This window comes from Leuciscus leuciscus, assembly GCF_965113295.1.
Source record: "Leuciscus leuciscus genome assembly, contig: SUPER_11_unloc_3, whole genome shotgun sequence".
In the NCBI taxonomy this organism is placed as follows: domain Eukaryota; kingdom Metazoa; phylum Chordata; class Actinopteri; order Cypriniformes; family Leuciscidae; genus Leuciscus; species Leuciscus leuciscus.
In genome coordinates, this window is record NW_028118544.1 from 623,927 (window position 1) to 647,848 (window position 23,922).

Here is a 23,922-nt window from a genome sequence, read left to right on the forward strand (position 1 = left end):
TATAGTAAATTTGTAACATGGTTTGGAGTGCCTTGCAATAGATGACAATGTGTAAACATAATGACTTAATAATAAAAGCTGTGACAGAAAAGAGACGAGCACTGATAAAGCGTGTTCAGTAAGCTCGTAATGCTAACGTTAGATATAAAATTTGTATGTTATCAGCTATTGCGGACATTGAACGTGAGATGGCTGGGACGAACGCGCAGAAAGTTTCCTCTTCCACAAATACCCTTAATAAAGCCTGAAACTCGTCGCCAGTCCACCAGTTTTTTTTATTAAATTCCATATTTGCAGACAGACAACTCTTACTGCATGAAGCCACGACACGAACCGCAATAGATTTTTTAAAAAGGGAGGTTAAAAATAAATAAAATGCTGCGTGGAATCATCCAACCAAAATGCGGCGTGAACACAACCAATCAGCTTGTGCAGCGCACAAGTCCCACCCCTGAAAGTTCCTGAACTTTGAAAAAGTACTACCTCATGAGCAGGGACTATCGGAGGGGGAAATATTTACCCGGAACTTCATTTAGACCCTGGTTCCTGCGGTGTAAACACATCGAGTACCAGCCCAAAGTCCCTAGTTCCTGGGGAAAGTTCCTGCGGTGGAAACGCGGCTAAATTCGTGTCTATCGCGTCTAGTTCGATGCTTGAACAGTTTGAATCCATTCGCGCGTCCAAAGCGAATAGGACGCGCCGTGCGCGTATCATGATAAAGTGAACGTTTGAAGCGATATAGACGCGCGTTCAGAGCTAAGCCGGGGCTACAGATTAGGTGTACCTATAAGAACCCGCATATGCGCGTATCTAACAGTTAGTTCCGTATTACATTAATTAATGTGCACGCGAGTTTTATTTATTTTTATACCGTGTATTCTCTGTGTAAATCCATGCACCGAACGTATGTTCAGTACGAATACGTAACGTTCCACCCCTAATGGGTATCGGATCATAGGTATTGGATAATTTTTTTTTCTCCCCTCCGATATCCGATCTAGCGTTTTGGGCCAGTATCGGCACGATACCGATGCCGTGGATCGGATCGGGACATCCCTACTTGGTCATTTTCTTGTGGGACAGGCAAAGCTGTCTATTTTAAAATCCCATACATGTAAGAATGAAGGAGAAGATGCTGATTTGCTTGGAATGTTTAAAACTCTTGTAGAGGGCCGGGTTGTTATGGAATATGCATACTGTAAATTAACAAACACAGACACACACACACACAGATACAGAGAGAAATGAACTAGTTAGACTGCAACAGCAAATTTTGATAATATGCAAAATAAAATCAATAAATTAAGAAAAATACAAAAGAGACTCTCGCTCAAATGCGCACACACACACACACACACACACACACACACACACACACACAAAGAAATTAACTGGTAAGACTGCAACAGCAAACTTTGAGAATATGCGAAATAAAATCAATAAATTCAAAAATACAAAAGATCTCTCTCTCTCTCTCTCACACACACACACACACACACACACACACACACACACACACACAAACACAAACAAACAAACAAATAATAATTGTTTGGTCTTATTTTAGCCTAATAGGTGTTCCTGATATCTGCTGCATATGCAACAATACATAAAATAATTACAGTTTGTATGTACATAGTTAAAATAATATTTATTATTATAATTACATTTTTATTCCTGTTTTTTAACCTACAGTTTGATAATGATTGTTTGCTGTTGTTATTTTATTGTTTTTGCTGTTGGATCATAATTGCTGTTCCCTTCTGAAGTTTTATTACCATTTATAGAATTAAACTGAATAAAATACCAATTAATTGCAAAATGTCTGTATAAAGTGTTTTGAATTATCACTATCCATCCCTTATTTTGTTAGATTTTTTAAATGATCAAATACTGATTAACAAAAATGCTTGCATTGTGTTCCTTTTCTAACCAAACGTTATTGTTTGATTGTAATCATAATGCAAAACCTGATACTTATGTAACAAAATTATCTAAAACTTGACAAAAATTGTCTTTTAGAATGTCTAAATATATATATATAAACCCTAATAAAATGGAGAAATCATGTCTAAAAAAAACAATGGGAATCAAAAAGCCTCTCTATGTATTTATATAGGGAGCAACAGTACAGCCTACAGGCGGTTACACGACATTACACAAGTTTTTACTTTTTAACGCCACTGGATGACGCTTTTCTCACTTCAAAAAATGGATTTTAAAGGCCTGCACTAATGTGACATGTTGCATTTATTGAAAAATAATAATAATACAAATAAAAATATGAATTCTAATGGAACAAAATGCTCATACATTTTTTTATTTATAATTATTGCATAGTACCATAGAAACCTTTCTAAATTCGAAATAATAATAAAAAAATATTATTGAACAAAAATATATTACATTGGTTTTCCTGAAAAAAAAAAAAGCAAAAAAAAAAATTACTTTTTAAGGCTTCGGTCACTTTTGACTGTGAAGGAGCCAAGTGTGACCCCTAAACGAAGAGGACCAGAGGGATTTACAGTAAATCCAAAATTCGTTTTAAAATACAGAAAACAATGCACTGAAAAAGTGTGTTGGATTTAAATGATTGAATCATGCACATCAGTTCCACATGAACCAATTAAGTTCAACAAAGATAATTTGTTCACATAATGTCAACATCGTGGAATCAAGTCATTTCCAAGTAACCCAATTAAGAAGTATTAAAGTGATTTTAATATGGTTCCCTAACTGGATTAATTCATTCAATTTCTTATATTTGTGTCACATGACTGAGTTATAAGATTGTATTAGATTGCTACGAAACTATTAATTAGCAATAGCATATATTAGCATGCTAAATGCTAAGCATGAAATCTAATTGTAATATAAGTAATAAACATATTAGGAAAAAATATTATTTTAAATGGCCATTATTGGACAAATATTTAGAAACAAAAATATCTTCAAAATATTAAATTAATATTATTGAACTAAAATATAGTACATTTAATTGATAAAGTTACACTTCAGGTGTTATTAATGTTATCTCTTTATCACTCCATAGTTACAGCACTGCATGGTATTTGTCCCTCAGTTTCTCCTGAAGTTCATGGAGAACCGGCATCCTTTATAAAGCAGTGTAGAATATAGTGGCATTGCTTGTCAATACATTCAAATCACATCACACATTGCAATCTTTAATAAAATGGTCATTTTACACACTGTTTACACAGCGTCATTGTTCTCTACAGGTTGAAATATTGTGGAGTCACAGATGAAGATTGTTTGAGGAAGATCTTGCATTCGCTTGAGAGTGCTTATATTTAAATTAGACTTTGTGATGTTTTTTACCCATATTTAAATTTTTTAACAAAAAATTATTTGTGATCAAGCATTAATTGACGGACCCCCTGCAGTACGGCTGCGGACCCTTGTGTTAAACTGATCTGATCTGATCTGAACTGAGAGAGTGAAGAGTGTGTCATTGTTCTCTACAGGTTGAGGGATTGTGGAGTCACAGATGAAGGTTGTTCTGCTCTGGCTTCAGCTCTGAGATCAAACCCCTCACACCTGAGATATCTGGATCTGACTGGGAATAAACTAGGAGATTCAGTTCATCTGCTCTCTGCTGTACTGGAGGATCCTCACTGTAAACTGGAGACACTGGGGTAAGATCATATATGACTCACACATGAAACACAATGTAAAGTCTCCTATATTTGAAATGTTCAGCCTTTTTCTGCTGCTGTGTTATTGAGCTTATTGAACTGTAAGTGATTTGTAAGCTCACGCTAAATCGTCCCAAAGTCCGGCATCCGACCAGCGCGGAAGGTCTTAACTTGTTACTGTCCTTTTCTCGAGGCAAAGTATTTTTTGATTAAAGGTGAACTAAGTAACTTTTTTTACCTTAACTGAACAGCTTCGGAGTCATTGGAATGGTTATATTACTTATTTCGGGTTGAATGGTGGTCGTTTCGCACCCCCCTGGTGCCCGTGAGCGGAAAATCCGCACTTGCAACTTTGAGCCGGCGGGCCGCCGGCCGCTGCGTCAGGAAGTCTCGCGTGATATCAGGTCTCGCGATGTAAACAATTGCTTTACGGCCAAAAGAAATCTGCTAAAATGCTGTCATTATTGCGCTCCCTCACGCTGTCCGAACCCGAATGAAGAAGACGTTTTAAAGAACGTCCCATCTGCTTTGATGTCGTTAATCTATAGCCTCTGGTGTCTGAGAATCACCAACGAGTTTTTACAACAGTGTTGTCAAATATCTATTCCGAAGCTGTGGGGGGAGCTCTAGAGAGAAACCTGCGAGCAAAAAGCGAGAATACAGCGAAGAAGTCCCAAAGCTACTGGCTGTGTCCAAATTCAGGGTCTGCATCCTCCTTAGGATCCTTCCTACCCGGTTGAAGGAGGAGGGGTCCTCCGACGACCGCAAAACCCGGAAGTCGGTGTTTGTGAATTTGGACAGCCTACCCTTCTTTCAGTTCCCTCCCTTACCCGTTGCTCATATCCTGTCGCCTAGCAACCGTGACATAAACACTTCTGTCTGCTCTTTCGTCCCTAGAACCCATATAAACGTACAAATGTAAAAAAAATGCTTAACGCTAAAACAAAATGCCTAACTAGACAACCACTGAAATTTTTTTTTTTTTTTTAAACCCAGTTTTTAAAAAACTTACATCGAAAAGCATACTCCTCTCCCTCTCCCACTCCGCTACCGCTCGCTTCGTCCGCCATTACGCTCTGCCGAAAAGAATTATGGGATAGGTAGGACGGGAAAGGATCCACCACACCCATCCTTCCAATTCGGGGAAAATGAGGACGTATTTGTGGGCCGCATTTGAAGGATCCTACGAATTTGGACAGCCTTCGTCGCGGCGCTGTGACGTAACATCCTTCAAATGAGTACTCCGAAGGATGTAGACCCTGAATTTGGACACAGTAACTGAGTGCTGCTTTAATTGGCGGCGCTTGGTTAGTGTGTAATGCATTGGTCAATAAAAAGTCAGCGTTAGTTTTTTTTTTTCTGACACCCCATGAAACACGTAGATCAGCGGCCCATTTGGTTCTTTTCTTGATTGACACTGGGCTAGCCCAATCACACCTTTAATGTGAAGTATAGAAATATACTCTTTCAAGTATAGAAATTAGTACAAAACTAATTATGAAAGTTTCCTTTATTTTTCAGTGCATTTGTTTTACAATATATGGCTATTACTATCATGGGATTAATATTATAACTATTATTATGTACTAGTAATGTAGACAGACACTGTAACTAAAATAATTTTCACCAGATTGATGAATTTAACATTAAAAAGCACTATCTCTCTCTCTCTCTCTCTCTCTCTATATATATATATATATATATATAAGTTGATTGGATTGGATTTTTTGCTGCCGCATCCTTCTCACCTTTTTTACCCCTGACCTGTTTTCATGCCTGCCAACAATAAGAAATACATGAGGCTGAAGATCTCTCTCTCTCTCTCTCTCTCAGCCTCACGGGCGAATCTGAGGTACAGAAAAAGGCCTCGAATTCCCTGCTGCATTTCATTAAATAGCCAGGACCTCTCTCACTTGGAAATATCTTTTAACAATGGAAATTTGCATTCAGAGGTTACACCTTTGGGTGTAGGGAGACCATTTGTCTAGAGGCCAACCCCTCCTAGTGTGCTAGTTATCCATAAACTCTCAAAAACCTTATTACCTTTTGTTTTACTTATTTGGAAACGAGACATTTGTACCGGTCGCACTGTGACATTTTAAATGATACCAAACATGAAAAATACTCTGTGATAATCATTCACATTAAACTATACATTTTCTTGGGTGATTTACATGTGGTCTCAGCATGAGAGAGGGGGAGTGAGGAAGAGGAGGAGAGATGTGTTCTGAGGTGTGACTTTGCCTCATAAATGCTGAGTTCAAATGGTAATTTCCAGAGAGGTCCTTTGTCCTCTCAGGGTCTGGGTGCTCCCCAAACAGACTGTCCGGCATTTCCTAATTGATCAATTCTTACAGATTGAACACATGAGCTGCTCTTCAGGAACATGATTCTGCAGGACTGAGTCACTGAAATACACACTGTCACATCACAATCAACACTTCAGTCTCTTGATTTTAAACCGACTCGATCTCAACACATTCAGAACTGAGAAATGAAGAACATGCTGGATTTATTCTTGCAGTTCATCACGTTCATCTTTCTGCAGGGACTGTTTTTTTAAATATTCTTTACACGATTAAAACAAATCATTACTCCATACGTACTGTATTAGTACAGATCTAAAGACTAGATGTTTAATAATCACGTTTTGAGCTCTGTGACATTTTAGATCTCAGTCCAATGATCCATCAAAACATTTTATTTGTGCTTTAAGTTTGTATTTTCTCTTTAATAATGGATTCACTGCTAAACTGATCTGAACTGAGAGAGTGAAGAGTGTGTCATTGTTCTCTACAGGTTGAGTGATTGTGGAGTCACAGATGAAGGTTGTTCTGCTCTGGCTTCAGCTCTGAGATCAAACCCCTCACACCTGAGAGAACTGGATCTGTCTGGGAATAAACTAGGAGAATCAGCCGTGAAGCTTCTCTCTGATCTGAAGAATGATCCACATTATAAACTGGAGACACTATATTGTAAGTAGATTATTTACTAAAGATTACAAAATACAGTAATTTGTAACATATTTCGTTGGATTACACGAGCTTTGTAACCTAATCTAAATAATTTAGAATACTTTGGAATATTAATAAGGTTTGTAACACAAAGGGTCCACCAAACATAGGACTTGGTTTTCCCCTGCATATTATTTTAATAACATCAGTTTTACACAGTATTTCTTGAAGAAAAAAATGTTTTTTTAGTTTTTAGTAAACATTTAGTTTAATATTTTAGTAAAATATTTGTATATATATATATATATATATATATAATTTTTTTTTTTTTACTGATGCAACACAATGCATTAAAAGCTGGGGTGTGTAAACTTTTTAAATTGCATGAACAGGATAAATTGTAATTATTTTGTCTTCTGTGAAACCGGGAAGTATTCGCTTCTGAAGGGCAGTACTGGATGAAAAAAAAAAGATGATCTTTGAACAAAATTTACACATCATCATAATCCTGTTTAAAGTTTACACCCCCTGCTCTTAATACATTGTTTCCTCCTTGAGCATCAGTAAATGTTTTTACCTTTTGTAATAGTTGTGTATGAGTCACTCAATTGTCCTTAATGTAAAAATATGCATCTCAAAATCATACAGTCATTGTTGGAAAGGTGTCAAATATGCAGAAGATTCTGGAAAACCTAAAAATGTGCAAAACCTGGAGGATTTTTCTGGAGAACAGCGAGTTTAACTGCTCATGATTCTTACTAGGACTGTAAGTTTCACTCTCGGTCCCATCACCGATCAGTAAAAAAAAAAAAACTGTTTTTTGTACAGTGTATTTACATAATAATTTGAATGTAATAAGATAACGTTCATTTTGGATGAAGACCTATTTAGCCTGCACAAAATGATCATATTCATCTGAAATGATGGGTCAATCTGATGATCATCATGTTCACAAGAAAGCAAACAGAAGACAGAGCATAAAAGATTATTGAATTTACAGTTTGCTTGTTTTTGTGTGTAACATGATGTTTATTCATTTATTCTTATTATAGAAGGTATAATATCTCACCACTGTAATAGAGGAAATGCAAACTGTCAAAAGTAGCTCTCATTTGTCCACTGGCCAAAGTGTTTTAAAGACACAGCTGTGCAGTGTTGAGCTCACTGCTGTCCTGGGACACTGAAACCATTGTGGAACATTACCTTGAATATGTGCAGGAAGAGCTTCTCTGATCTGATCAAACTCTGTTTCTGTGCAAATCAATCCATGCATTATAACTGTAACCATAATAATACCAGGCATGTGTGACAGTGAGTATCTGTTGTCTCATTTCACTGGCCAGCTCTGTGTAATTCTCTCTGCAGTGGCTCTGAGCTCCAGTCCAGGGCTGCGTTTCCCAGAAGCATTGTGAAGTTGATCGTGAAGACCATTTGCCACCAATGTCCTCTACGATCAACTTATCTCACAATGCTTTGGGAAACGCAGCCCAGGTTTTTCTCTCAGATACCCAGACATTGGCCTATTGTGAGAGGAGATTTCTTTGTACCGCATATATCCAGAGTCTTTATTGCGCAACCACAAACTCTAATGATCACAGTACATCTATGTGTGTAAGTCGCATAGTTGTACTATGTTTTACTAGTTTTACGACGTAGGCAATTGCATAGATACAAATAGAAATCCTTTTCATTGCTGAATGTGTTCCTAACAATTCAACTATTAATTTTCCCACACAGGGCCTCTGACGTGAGTTCACGAGAGCGCCACGGCGCATGCGCGAGAACTGAGAAGTTTTCCCTTCATAAAACGCTTAGTTTCTCCTTGCCCATACTGCATATCTTGCATGACTCAGTACATAATTGCAGAGATTCACTTTCATATCTTTATAGTCTACACAATCTCCAATTTTTTTCCATTCATCTTGTTTAACATTTCCCCCCCAGTTTTCTTTGATTAGCTCTTTTAGCTTTTCATGAAAACCATCAAGTTCTCTGCACTCTAAAAAAACATGCATCAACGTTTCTGGAGCAGATCTACACACATCACAATCCCTCTTTATGTTCTTGTTTATCTGGTGGAGGACCACTTTCCTGTAGATTCTGTTGTGTCTTAATTTAAAATCCAGGTTTTCACATTCTATTCCATTGTACTTTACACACAGATTTTCCCAAATTTCCTTAACCTTTAAGCCAGGGAGCACCTTAGGCCACACATTTTCTGATGCTGGTAATTTGATCTCTTTTTTCAAAATAAATGTGTACATCATATTAGTGGATCTTCTAGTAGTCTTTTCCCATCACCTCCGTCAAAATACAAATCTGGCAATCCCCATTCCCCAGGTTTAACAGTTTCATTTTCAATACTCTCTACCCAGGCTCTGGGCAGACTTGTCTTAATATTTTCACACATCGAGTCCACTTTTGACATTTCGTTTTCATCATCCCACTCCGAAACACAATCATATAAGGCTCTATTAGGTAAGAACCCTCTTACATCATATGCTATATCCTTAACTTGTCTCACTCCTGCTTTCATATACAATTTGTCATAAAACACTCTCTCTTTCATTCTAAAATTTGGATATAAAAATATCGGTTGTTTTAAAACTTGATTTATATTTTCACACTCATACTGTATATTTCCTATGACCTCTGCCCACACACTTAGCACTTCCTGATAAAACAGCGGCATTTTGTCATACATCGGCTTTTTCAATCCCATAAAAAGCCCTTCTTCCCCACATCCACTACATTTGTCCAGCACATCCTTCATATAACCTTTCCATCCATACTCCACTTTATCACATAAATACTTTTTCATCGTTTTTACCCTTATGGCCTTCTTTTTAACTTCTAAGTCAATCAATCCTAATCCTCCTTCTTTATAACTTGCAATTAATGTTTCCTTGCTATTTTAACTCCTTTCCCTCCCCACATAAAATCATTTGTTATCTCAGTCATCTCATTAAGAAAGCATGACAAATCATCAAGGGTGTTTCAGGCTATGATTAGGTTAGGGTGGGCTGTGTTTTATGTTTGTCAAGCAATTGGGAAATAAAACGCAAAAAATGCAATAAATGTAATACATGCACAATTAAACCCTGACCCCAACAGAAAAGGGACATACATTCTTTGTATGTTTGAAATAATTCAAAATTATAAAGCAAAATTTTTTGTGGTTCATTTTAGCAATATTTAGGACTAATCCTAAAGTGTGGCATGAGGGGCACTGGCAATCAAATTGTGACTTTAGTGTGTCATCCACTGTCTCTGCTATGCAACTGCAGCTCAATAACATATGTAATCAAAACAATGCTAATATCACCAACTGTCCATTTGGAGAAAAATGAATATTAGCAAAGCATGAACTAATACTGAAAACCCTAGTAAGTTGTTACCCAACCCTTTGTTGTTTTGAGAACAAAAAAACATTGATTAAAGATTCAATCCCTGAAAAATGAATGGTTCCACAAATCTGTAGAGAATGACAGGGAAACAATAGCGAAAACAACTAAATGAAGTGTTCTTATCTTGGCCTTCTCAGGTGTGTTTATCAGGTGTGTGTCATGTTCATATGGTCACTGTGATCTGCTTTCAGCATCCTCAAATTCAAAAAGAATCCCAATACATCAAGTATCTGTGTTGTGATGATGAGTTGACCATGACTCTGTGGGTGACTGGGATACGTATTGCAAAGGTGAGCAGAAACCAGGCCACACACCAAAAACCAAAATAGATAATGATGATAAATGCAAGAAGACACTAATTTGAAGTTTTTGCAGCAAATTAAATTATAAATTATAGTTTACAATGCAAAAACATACTGTAAATTGTAGCTGTATTGTGTTGGGTCCTATTGTGAGCTGTCTACTTTGTCAAAAAAAAAAAGTTCTTCTACTTTATTAACGGTCTTGTTTTGTCATGATTTTGTCATAGTATGGTAAGCAGTTATATGAAAACTACAAAGCCGCTGTGAGGAAAGCAGCCGGCACTGGAAGCTGGGCTAACCGCACTATCCAGGCCTCCTCCAGTGCATCCACACCCTCTCCTACACCTAAAGGTAGAGATAATGAGCTAAATAGATTGTTATAAAATGTATCATAGATCTTGATATATTAAAGGATTTTGATTACATTTTTGTGCTTATCTTTCAGCCAAAGCTGCGAATGGACACGCTCCTCAGCTTCCAAAGGACACCAAGGTACCTCTAAATCTATCAGTTAGTAATGAAGAACACCATAATATAATACCATAAATAATATAAGTTCATGGACCATACTGAAGTGTGAACTATAATGTTTTCAGACACTTAACTGCATGTTAATTGCAATTAAACAAAATATAGTTTAAATTTATTAACACACTTAAGTACATAATTTTATAACATTTCATAATTACTTCTACTTTCAATGAAATATGAAGTTTACTGCCGAATGTACTGAGAAGCATTTATAGTAAACTAAAATATACATATATCATTTCTATTGAAACTTGACATGTTTTCAATATTTAATTACACATTTGTCATGATGAAGTTGCCAATTGGTAAATTTAAAATATATTAACATTAAATGTATTAACGAATAACACACTACAGTTGAAATTATAATCAAATTTGCATGTGCTCTAGTATGTTTGTCAATATCAAAATAAATGTACTGCAAAAGATTACTAAACCATAATTTAAAAAGTATAACTGTTAATTTGTCATGATTGCAAAGTACACTTTTTAAAATTGCACTAAACTCTGTTAAGAAACAGTCATGAAAGTGCAGTGTCTTTAAATACACATATAGTGGCCTTTTATTTAATGAACAATATATTATCTGAAAATATATATTTTTAAATATACTTCAAAGATTTAAAGTATACTTCAAGAGCAGTAAAATTAAGCACACTACTATTCCACAGAGGGTGACGGTTAGAGGTCGACCGATTAATCGGTCGGACGATTAATCGGCCGATTTTTTGCATTTTTTAACATAATCGGCATCGGCCAATATTCAGTATATCAAGCCGATTATTAGGCGGGCGCATCTGTGGGCAGCCTTGTGTTGTTGTTGTTGTGGAACACGTGTTCGACGCACGCTGCCCTAGAGTCATTCTCCAGCAGAGTGAGCAGACCTCATCCAGTGCCTAAAGAAGGAGCTAAGTTCCTTGGAGAAAACTCATTTATATTTAATTAAAACCTTTTGATATGTTACTTACTACCAACTTCGAGAAAAAATATGAATAGGCGACATGACGTTAGGCTACTTTGGATATTGATAGCGTAGTTGAGGTTGCATTAGCACAGCAGAAGGGTTGCTATCATGTCACAATAAGTAAGCAAGAATTTTGCAGTTACAGACAGAGAACCTGATACTTTTATTTGTTCTGTTTTGTGTGTCTTATATTTGAGAGGGTTGTCACTCAATGCAGAGAAATAATAAAAAAGTGGCCATTGGTTAGTGAAGGGCTGGCTTTGCTAGCGTCGTCGCTAGGGTTGGGTAGCTCTAGCTACAGACAGACCCGGTGCTAATACGGCACTGGTGCCTTAACGACCGTTATTTACCGGACCGAATATCAATGCGGATTTCTGTGCTTCATTTCAATGCTACTGTTATGCCTGTGCTTCTCTTGGATGCTCTGAAAACGGACGTTAGAAACATGACGCTAGTCAGCTGTTAACTTTAGCATACTAGTAGCTGGATTAAACACGGTTAAAATGCTGGCCAAACAGTGTAATGTGTGACTGTATTTCACTGTAGACTAGGGGTGGAACGAACGGTACATGTATTCGTATTGGACCGAAACGGTACGGGCGTCACGGTTCGGTGTATACATTTACACGGAGAATACATTGTATAAAAATAAATAAAACTCGCGTGCAAATTAATTCATGTAATGCGGAACTACTGTTAGATACGCGGGTTTTTTGGGGACACCTAATCTGTAGCCCCGCTTTAGCTCTGAAGCAGGCTGCGATCATAGACTGTAAAAAATAGGCTGCGATGTAAAGATTGCATTGCTGGAGTATGGTGTGTGTGGGAGAGAGAGAGGGAGAGAGGGGCGCGGGTGCGGGCGCGATCGAAAAGTCGCGTGTGTTTAAAGTCGCAAAGTGTTTACTTATATTTGTTTGTGTGTGTGTGTGTGAGAGAGAGAGAGGCGCGGATGCGATCGAACAGTGGAAACATAAAAACATACTCCGTCATTTTGTTTATAAAAGACATCATTCAAACTGCAAAGTGTTTAAGTTACTGTTAATTAAAATTTTAAGGAAAACAAATATATTAATCTGAAATGTAGCAAATACATTTTCAATTCATTCAGGTACAATTACCAAACATATCTCAAGGTCACAACAAGTGCAGATTGGTCAAGTGTTCAATAAATGTTTTTGTTGAGAAATCTTGTCGATCTTAAGTAATTATTTGTGTTATATTTTATCTTTCAAATAGAGGTTAAAAACAAGCACATAATCGGCCAAATATCGGCAGCTTTAATCGGCCATCGGCCGACCCGGATTTCAAAACATCGGCATCGGCATCGGCCTGAAAAAAACCATATCGGTCGACCTCTAGTGACGGTTCCTTTAGAGCTGTTTTAATCCCCTTGTAATTTCATCATTTATCTGAAATGCTCCTGAATGCTACTTTTGGTTTGTTTTTGAAGGGTCCTGGCAACCAAACATCTTTCCCACCACCTCCGCCTTCAATGGAAACCCTGCCTCCTCCACCACCCGACCCCATGTTGCCTCCTCCTCCCCCTGCTCCTCCTGCCAGCACAACCAAAGTCAACAAGTTTCCTCCTCCACCTCGATTCCCACAATCCTCCTTCCCACCTCCACCCATGGATGACCTGCCTCCACCACCACCTCCTCCAGAAGATGCCGAGCTGCCCCCTGACTTTCTTCCTCCACCGCCTCCTAGTTTTGCACCTTACGGGGGAGACTCGCTCCCCCCACCACCTCCAGACCCCATTACCTCCCTTCCACCTCCTCCTCCTCCTGGTCCCCAAAACTTTGCATCTGCAGGTGGAGCTCCACCACCACCACCTCCACCACCAGCTCCTGCACCGGCTGCCAACCCATCCGCCGGCTCCGTCAGAAAAATGCCTCCAGCTCCACCAAAGAGAACTACACCTCTACACACAGCGCCCCCAGGTGGCGAACTCATGTCAGAACTGATGACAGCAATGCTGAAAAAGCGCAGTCAACAATGATCTTGAAGACAGATAGAGCTAATTGACATGTTTTTGTAGTTGGACTGAGGAACTGACCGCCAAACAAGTTCTTGGCGTGACATTAGGACACACATCTTTAATAATTTTTATATTTAATACTGTCACCTAAGAAAAAGACAAGCCATAATGGTCTGTCTGAAGATGTTACATTGTATGTATAATTGTCAAGTCTTCATTTCACAGTAATATATTAAAGCAAACACTCTAAGATATATGATAAGCATGATCATGACAGCATATTAGTTTGACATCACATGTAATAATAATACCTCTGAAAAGTCATTTTTCTCTGCTTTTCTGATAGCAGATTCAGCCATCCAGTTCCTCAACACATACCGTGGGTTTACTCCTGAACAATAGAAAAATTACTAATAACATTAAATACAACATAACAGATCGTAAAAAAACACACACTACCGTTTAAACATTTACGGTCAGTAAGGCTTTTAAAAAAAAAAAGAAATTAATATTATTCAGCAAGGATGCATAAAAAGGGCCAATAAAGACATTTATAATATTACAAAAGATTCAAATAAACACTGTTCTTTTGAACTTTATATTAATCAAAACATGTATCAGGGTTTCCTCAGAAATATTAAGCAGCTCAACTGTTTTCAAATGTTTCTTGAGCAGCAAATCATCATATTAGAATGATTTCTGAAGGATCATGTGACACTGAAGACTGGAGAAATGATCACAGGAATAAATTACATTCAGCTGAACAAATATATTAATTACACAAATACTGTATATTCAAATAGAATAATTTATTTTATATTGTAATAATATCTCATAGTATAATAATATATTATAGTATTACAAAATTACTGTTTTTATTGTATTTTTGATTAAATAAATGCAGCCTTCGTGAGTATAAGAAACTTCTTTCAAAAACAAATCTTACCAATCATGAACATTTCAGCGGTAGTGTTACTGTAACAATATATAAACACATAATATATAACACTGCATCATATAACATATACAAAAACATACCTTGCATTCTGTGCTGCCGTTCTTCATCTGAGTCACTCATTATTATCCTGTAGAAGACGATAAACACATCAAGTGATGTTCATTTTTAATCCTCTAAAGAGTTTGAGTTTTCATTACAGCAACATTACCTTGACAGACGCTGTAAATACAGCTGAACCCAGTCTCTGAAATGCTTGTGTGATGAGAGGTCTGAAAGAGCCCACAAAGACTGTCAAGAGAGACACAGTCACAGTTAATGGACTGAAATCATGATTATGGATATTGCGGCTGCTGTGGGAGTGAATGGAGAGGAAACGTACCGGAGCAAAGGATCCCTTCTGAAGCCGGGACAGGGTCACTTCACTCAGCTGTCTGAAAGTCATAGTGAAGTCTGCTCCAGTGTCCTCCATTAGCTCAACACATCACACATCATACAACATTATATGGGTCATTCTCAGGAAATGCTGCCATTTGTGTGATCTACTACTGATACCATACTGGACTTAACTATTTCTGACAGTTTGGCTGTTAAATATATAATTCAAAAAAAAAAAAAACTATCTAATTAAAAAAGTTTATAATGAAAGTGTGTGTGTATATATATACACTACTGGTCAAAAGTTTTAGATCTGTAAGATTTTTTATGTTTTTAAAAGAAGTCTCTTCTGTTTACCAAGGCTGCATTTATTTGAGTAGTACTTATACTATGGCAAGTGTCAAAATGATTAATGACTTTGACCTTTGACCTTTTGACAGGTTGAACTTCCGGTGACCTTTATGATTGATGGGTTGAACCTCCTTTATGAGGTCATGGGATTAACCTTTGCCCTTCCTACCTATCGATCATGTGGTTTGACAGTTGCTTTTGCCCCGGTGACCTAGCTAGTCGTAAATCATAGTTTTGACGGTTAGTTTTTGACCTTATTAACCTTTTTAGCCCTAAATCATAGTTTTGCCGGTTGTTTGAACTTTGTCCCAGTTATGTGTGTGCGTGTGTGGTTATATGGCTTGTGCCTGTGCCTGCAGTTATTTCATATATGTGACATTCAGTTATTTCACATTTATATATAAAACATTCTATAATTTATATAACCTAAAACAATTAAAGGTTGAAAAAACATTTAGTTATTTCACATTCATATGTAAAACATCCTATCCTTTATATAATTTATATAATATAAATTATCATGCTAAAGTTCTTTTTAAAAGTGTATAATATATCATCTAAAGCAATTTAACTAAGGTTGAAAACATTCTGCTCTTTTTTAAAATTATATAATGAAATACTTATAAAATCTACATAATGTTGCATATCACACTAGCAATAGTTTGAAAAAACATGCTGTTCTTTTAAAAGCTTACTAAAACCAATTGGTTTAGATGAATAAAATCATCTTACCTTATTTTAGAAAGTTGAAGTATACCATTGATGTCCACAAAAATGCAATGTATGAATGGATTCAAAATTGTTTTACACAACTGAATTCACATAGTCATTCCTGAATGACCTCACACTGTCTCAAAACATAAGGAGCGCGCGCGTGTCTGTGTGTCTGTGTGTCTATGCGCGCGTCCTCTTCCTGCGAGCTCTGACCCCCCTCCTTACAGTGTAACTGTCAAGTGAATCTCACACTAACAAAAGTTGAAAACATGCCTTTAAAAGTATAATATAAATATCTTATTGATCCAATTGTTTTAGTTTTAGATGAATAAAAAATGACTGAGTTAAAATGAACTCATCAATGTCCATACCACTGATGCCCACAAAAATAATTAAACTAAAGTTGAAAAACATACCTTTAAAAGTGTATAATATAAAATAAAATATCTTGCTAAAGTTGAAAAACATACCGTTCCTTAAAAGTATAATATAAATATCTTATTGATCCAACTATTTTAGTTTTAGATGAATAAAAAATGACTGAGTTAAAATTAACACATCAATGTCCATACCACTGATGCCCACAAAAATAATTAAACTAAAGTTGATAAACATACCTTTAAAACTGTATAAATGTAATGGTTATAAAATAATTTTACTAAGGTTGAAAAAATATTCAGTTCTTTTAAAAGAATATAACATAAAAAGCTTACTAAAACCAATTGTTTTAGTTAAAAGTAAATAAAATCATCTTACCTTATTTTAGAGAGAAAGTTGAAGAAGTGGCTCCTAACACATCATTGTCCATTGATGTCCACAAAAAATGCAATGTATGAATGGATTCAAAATTGTTTTACACAACTGAATTCATATAGTCATTCCTGAATGTCTCTCAAAGCACCGTCTCAAAACATAGGGAGGCGCGCGGTATGTGTGTCAAAAAGTAAAACACACGTGTCTGTGTCTGTGTGTGTGTGTGTGTGCGCGCCCCTTCACATGTGAGCTTTGACCCCTCTCCTTCGCATACCAGAGCACAGTGAAAGTGAGGAAGGGGTTTCCTAATATCACACTCACAAAAGTTGAAAAACATACTGTTCCTTAAAAGTGTATAAATAAAATGGTTATATAAATATACTGAAACCAATTATTTTAGATGAATAAATAAAATTCATCTTACATGTTTAGAGTTACAACTCTTGAACTTACATGTTCAAGAAGCTGTTGAGAGCTATAAATCACAGAGTGGTTCTCTCTCACACCAGCGTCTCTGACTCAGAGGGGTGTATTCAGTGATGGGATGAGACATTTTGAATGGTGTGTTAAACTTATAATCCTAAATGTTTAAATGACATCTTTTAAAAATAAAAGATGTTTTAAAAAAATTATTAAAAGTCTTAATAAAAACAAATATTTTACAACGATGGTCTGTGGAAAAATTTGACTTGAACAAAGTATTTTTATTTATTTATCATGGGTATGTCAAATCACTTGAAAATTGAAGCGTCACAAGTCATCTCACGCCTGTGAAATATTCAGTAATTTCTTAAGTTGTATCTGTGAGAAAATGACAACCACATAGGCCTATCTTCAGAGAGAGCAACCATGAAAAAATTTAGAAACTGGGAATCTTCCAGAAATAAGGTCCTTCCGATCAGCGCTGAGAAAGAAGTTACTGGACAATAATGATAGCTTCAGAATATCGGATGACAGATGAGTCTCTGTGCATCGTGTCAGAGCGTATGTCATGTTAGTCTGCTAACGCCTTTACAGAGCCAAAAGTTTTGTACACACAAAATTTATTTCAAATCATAATCGTAAAAGTTTACATTAGATATTTTAAAAGATTGTTTAAATTATATCTTTAAAGTTTGAATACATACTCATCTTCTATTTATCTTTTAGAAGACTTATGTATGATATAAATTATTTTGTTTAACGGTGACCTAAAGTATAATTGTTATTAAACAATGTCTGTTCAAAACTTTAGGTGGTCGTCTTAAATCTAATTTATATGAAAAAGATTCAATCAGCATATTTTTTTCCATGCTGGGTTTCAATTTTTATGGTGGGGGCTTTCCATAGCTATCCCGTACACCTAAAAACGACCATCACAGAAAACTACATTAAAAATGAAATAAATAAATCATTTTATAAAATGTAAACAAAGTTTTAGCTAAATAAAAACACCTTACATTTCCAGAGAGGTGAAGTAGTTCTTTATGCAATGATAAAAACGATCCAAAAAAGCAAAATAGTTTAAGTTGTCATAAACAGAACAAAACAAAACAAATCCTTCAGTGATAAACTACAGTGTGAACTGAAGCTTCAGGATATAGGGCGACAGAACAGATGAGTCTCGGCGGACAATGTCGCAGTAAATCTAGTCTGCTAACGCCTTTCCAGAGTACATCCAGAGTTTACACTAATTTCATTTAAAAGCATAACCTTAAAAGTTTAAATCAAATCTTTAAAATCATATCTTCTTAGAAGATTTATGTATTATTGTTACTAAGCAGCGTCTGTCCAAAAACTTTAGATTGTTACATACAACATACAACATGAAACATGTTGTCAAGGTTTGTCACAATGTTTTTTAAGAAATCCTAGGACTTCACATTGCTCTTATTTAGTCAAAGTTGTATCATTTGGAAAATCAAAGTAAAAATCATACATCGTCTTAATTCAGAGTATAAGTATAAGATCGTATAAGATCATTTTTACTCGTATCTCCCGAACTAGGGTGAAACCCTTTACTGAGAATATACCACCGGTCATCTACTCAAAATATATGTAGAAGTTTCAAATGTTAGCATTTGTTGATGGTGGCCGCATGAACAGACTTTGGGGAGAGCTATAGCAGAAAGCATGCCCTTTGACCTCCTCGATTTTGGAGGCTTTTTTGTTAAAGATTTCTCCCATCTAGCGGTTCTCCCATCTACTCGCTTTTTGCAACTTTGGTAAATGTGCCAAGAAGCTATGACAACGTGTCTTCCAATAGCACATCATTGAGTTTAACTATACATGTTCTACCGTTATGCTGCCTATATAATGATTTACACAACCAAGCTCGTCATTTAGACCGTAACTTTGACTTACCTGTCGAGAAGAAAGCAGGCAACTTCCCTTTCAAAGTCTTTCTCCTTCATTAGCTCTTTCCACCTGGGAAATTTATTTATTTACATACCGATAAATAAAATTTTTGCTTTTTGGCGACGACCAGTGCAGCCTTTCAAATGTGCCAGGGGCAGTATTTTCAAATTTTCATCCAGGCTGCCCCGGGTTCGACTCCCGGTATGGGAAGACAATTTTTTTACATCGCCAACAAAATTCAAGTTATTCAAGTTCATCAATAATCATTTTTAGTTATGCATAGTCTTAGAGGCCTACACGAACTGCAGAAACAAGCAGTTTCTTGAAGATTCGGTACTGAATCATTTTCACAAATACAATTATTGAATTCAGAAAATTTCACTATGGAATATTTACTTTATCTATCATAATTTCAATTTAGTACGTCATCATTTAAACTTTTCATCTCATAATTATGACGCATAGTCATAATTTTTATTTCAACTTTTTAATTCAGAATTACAATTTTTGTCAATTACGCCTTTTTAATGTAATACTTCAAACGGTTTTAAGTCATCATTTGGTTGTTGACTATAGTAGTGCTGATGATGAAATGTGTCGAGTTAGGCTAGCGCTTTTTGTACCTCTCTGGTCTTTTTCAAGATGGCGGAACGACACGGAAGCTTCCTTGGACATACCCGCCCCATGTAAATAAAGATAAGAAATGATCTGATTTTAAGAAAGATCATTTTACACCCATGAGGACATATTTTATGAATACAGACAATGATTTTAGCTAATAAAATAAAAATTTTCAACCCGAGCGAATCTACACATGAGAGGCCTTCAGAAGTCATAACTTCAGCGGCTTAGGCCCATTGGTGTAGGTATTTGTAAAAATCAAATACTCTATTACACTTTTTAAAGTTAGAATAAAAAGACCTGTAGTGTTGTCTGACACAAGGCCATTAACTTGTTTTATAAATGTACTTTGCTTATTTCTACAAATATCAACCTGATAAATGAAAATCAGAAAAAAGAAAAAACAGTGTTTTAAAATACAACTAAACCATGATAATGTTTAGTTTAGATGTTGATGACTCAGGCATAGTGCAACCAGATTTCTCTAACATCTCACTCACAACGCAAAACGTTGTAAATAAACATTTTCAAACTGTAATTTAACCATATTTTATTAATATTATGTTGATTTAAAGTTTTTGTTATTAACTAATACCTTTATCTTTTAACATCCGGCACAAAATGAAAGAGATGAATTATTTGAAAAAAGGAATATTCACAATCTACAGTTAGATTTTCTCCTACTACTCCTGTATCATGAAGAAAACATAGGTTTATTTTGTGTTACATGACACCTATTGGTGTTGCCTATATGAACAGTGCTAATTCAGGTTAAGAATACACTGTGACAGAGGCAAAACAATTTATTAAAATAATAATAACAACAATAACAATAATGATTATGACGACGCATGCAAAACAGAGAGAAAAGACTCAATTCTATTCGAATAATTACACAATACCACTGTTACGTTCCCAATTCATTTTCTAGGGGCAAAAGGGAAAGTAGCTTTAAAGCAAAAATGAACAGCGACAAAGAAAAGTTAACCTATCTGAGTCCCAGCACACAATACACAAAGTAAGATTTCCAATACATTTATTTACAATAAGTGATAAATACAGTGCAAAAAGAATCCTAAACAAACAGCTCCAAAAGAAAAAGAAATGAAGCCTGTTCTTCAGGAGCAGGTAAAGCCAAAACAAACAAAAGATCTCACTACCCGGTAGAAGGAACACCTAATTGACCTACAACAATCAACACAAATAAACAACAGAACTCTTACCTTACTTCCTAACTAACAAAAAACAGGAGAAAATGAGAAAAGAAAAATGGCACCCACTCCCTACTGCTCCAACACTCAACAATGGGCAAGCAATTCAAAGCTGCACACTACAGCCGTAACAACACATTTAAGCGTAACAACACACTTAAGCTTAACATACACCAACAAGAGCAACACTCCAAGTCTGGTAACACAACAGTCTCAGGCCACATTTACACATAGCCGGGTATTTAGAGAAACGAATATTTCTCCCCCTCCGTTTTCAAAAATAACATCGTGCACGCAATATCGTTTTCAAAAAAAGTTGTCGTTTACATCAACCCGCATAAATACAAAGGGGCGGCAGTGTAAGGAGAAGGATAAAGCCATGCAAGCCAATCAGAATCCTCAAAATCGACAACGACGAATAGCACGAGCGACTTCCTGTTCCTTTCAAAACAATAGACATGGCGCGAGGTTCGTTCGTGTGGACAGACAGCGCGGCAAATGCAAACAGGCCAAAAGCGTTTTCACAAAAGTAAAAATGAGTACCACTTTAACAGCATCCATGATCAAATAGTAGCCAAACAAACTCATAGACAGTATGGAACAAACTCTGAACATAGGGCGCTCACATGACGTAAGCATTTTCTGGCGCATAATGTGACGTTTGAGAACCTAAAACCCCGTTTCTCCCAGTTGACACGGCAACACATAACCGGCGTTTTCAGAAATCTCCACTTTGGCCGGAGTTTTTAGAAATAATCGTTCTCTGGGATAAAAACTGCGTTTTCGTGTAAATGACAGGCCAAAACGCAGGGAAATATCTGCGTTTTCCCATCGTGTAAACGGGGCCTCAGGCTCTTGGGAGAAGAAACCTCTCCCAGTCCCAGTCCCAGTCCCAGTCCCAGTCCCAGTCCCAGTCCCAGTCCCAGTCCCAGTCCCAGTCTCTCTCTCTCCCCCCCGGCTCTGCTTAAATACTGGATCCTCTTGCCATTGATGAGGAACAGCTGGTAGGTCCCATCACCTAGATTAGGACAGGGAGGAGCACAAGAAATTGGACAAAAAAAAACAAAAAAAAAACCTTTTAATATATGTCCAAATAGAAACTGTTATTTAAAATGGTAATAATATATCACAATACTGTAGTTTATAGCCTAGGCTACTATATTTTAATCAAATAAATGCAGGCTGGGGGAGCAGCGCAAGAGACTTATTTCAAAAACATTAAAAAAATCCACCTGACACACACACACAAGTTTCAAGTTTTGAAAAATACAACAACAAACAGTAATATTGTAAAGTATAATAACAATTGAATTTATAATTAGCCTATATAGGATTATGTAATGGTTCACAAAATTCACGGTTCAATCACTGTCTGTTGTTGCATTGAGACTCTGGTAGGGCTTTATTTTGAAATTCTCGTCAGCAAAATAGAGGGAAAACAAACAATATTGACAATATTGTTTATAAAATGTTACTCACCATGTTCATTTATGGTAAATCTGACTGTTCCGTTGCGTTCGCACCACATACTTGATAATCGTGCTGTAAACATTGCCTACGCCAATAGCAGGCGCTTATAATTGTGACGTGCGCCAATGGCAGCTGCAAAGGAGAAGCAATATGGGAAATACCGACTGTTTTAAGGAATAAACGCAGAATTTTTGGTTCTTGTCGTGTTTAACACAATCTACACTCGATCGCGCGAGGATATCCATCGTGAAAAATCGCAGCTTGAATTTTTTTTTAGTTACCATCGAAGTGAAAGACAGGTCCTTTCTGTGGTATAAATACAACGTACAACAAAACTACAACTCCCAGCAGGCAATTGGGTCCATTGGCTGCGCGCGCACACACACTCAATAAATCAATGAATGACACTTACCCATTAGAAAACGCAAATGCATACGTCCTGGGACGGTAACACCAGTCAAATTAAATCATTCAAGGAAAATACATCTTTGCAGTGCATACACAGAAGTGCCAATAATATATTTTCACTGCATTTACAATTGCAGAAATAAAGCTATGAGATCGTTATTACAATTAGAAATCAGAAAAAAAAAAAAAAAAAAAAAAAATTTTTTTTTTTTTTTTTTATATATGTCCAAATAGAAACTGTTATTTAAAATGGTAATAATACATCACAATACTGTAGTTTATAGCCTAGGCTACTATATTTTAATCAAATAAATGCAGGCTGGGGGAGCAGTGCAAGAGACTTATTTCAAAAACATAAAAAAAATCCACCTGACACACACACACACACAAGTTTCGAGTTTTGAAAAATACAACAACAAACAGTACTTTTGAACGGTACAGTTGGTTTCATTACAACATTTACACTACATTTATTCATTTAACATAACCTTTATTGACTTAGAAAATGAAGAAAATGACAGGCTAATTAATATGTTATATGAATTTGTGTTTCAATATGTGGCATCGTCAGGTTTTCATACCTCAAATTAAAACCCAGTGATGTCTAATGGTAACAAAATAAAAACGAAACTAAGATTATGCCCTGTATCATGAAGAAAACATAGGTTTATTTTGTGTTACATGACACCTATTGGTGTTGCCTATATGAACAGTGCTAATTCAGGTTAAGAATACACTGTGACAGAGGCAAAACAATTTATTAAAATAATAATAACAACAATAACAATAATGATTATGACGACGCATGCAAAACAGAGAGAAAAGACTCAATTCTATTCGAATAATTACACAATACCACTGTTACGTTCCCAATTCATTTTCTAGGGGCAAAAGGGAAAGTAGCTTTAAAGCTAAAATGAACAGCGACAAAG

General features: G+C 36.2%; 1 protein-coding gene across 1 annotated transcript in view; it reads left to right on the forward strand.

Moving 5' to 3' along the window:
* Positions 1 to 23,922, forward strand: part of LOC309510152 (NACHT, LRR and PYD domains-containing protein 12-like) — a gene marked incomplete at its 3' end in the record, with an annotated part of 757,492 nt that overhangs the window by 580,738 nt on the left and 152,832 nt on the right. The window contains exon 15 of the mRNA XM_082191218.1: positions 3,486 to 3,656. Coding sequence (XP_082047344.1) covers positions 3,486 to 3,656 — 171 coding nt within the window. The remainder of the gene's footprint in view (positions 1 to 3,485; positions 3,657 to 23,922) is intronic.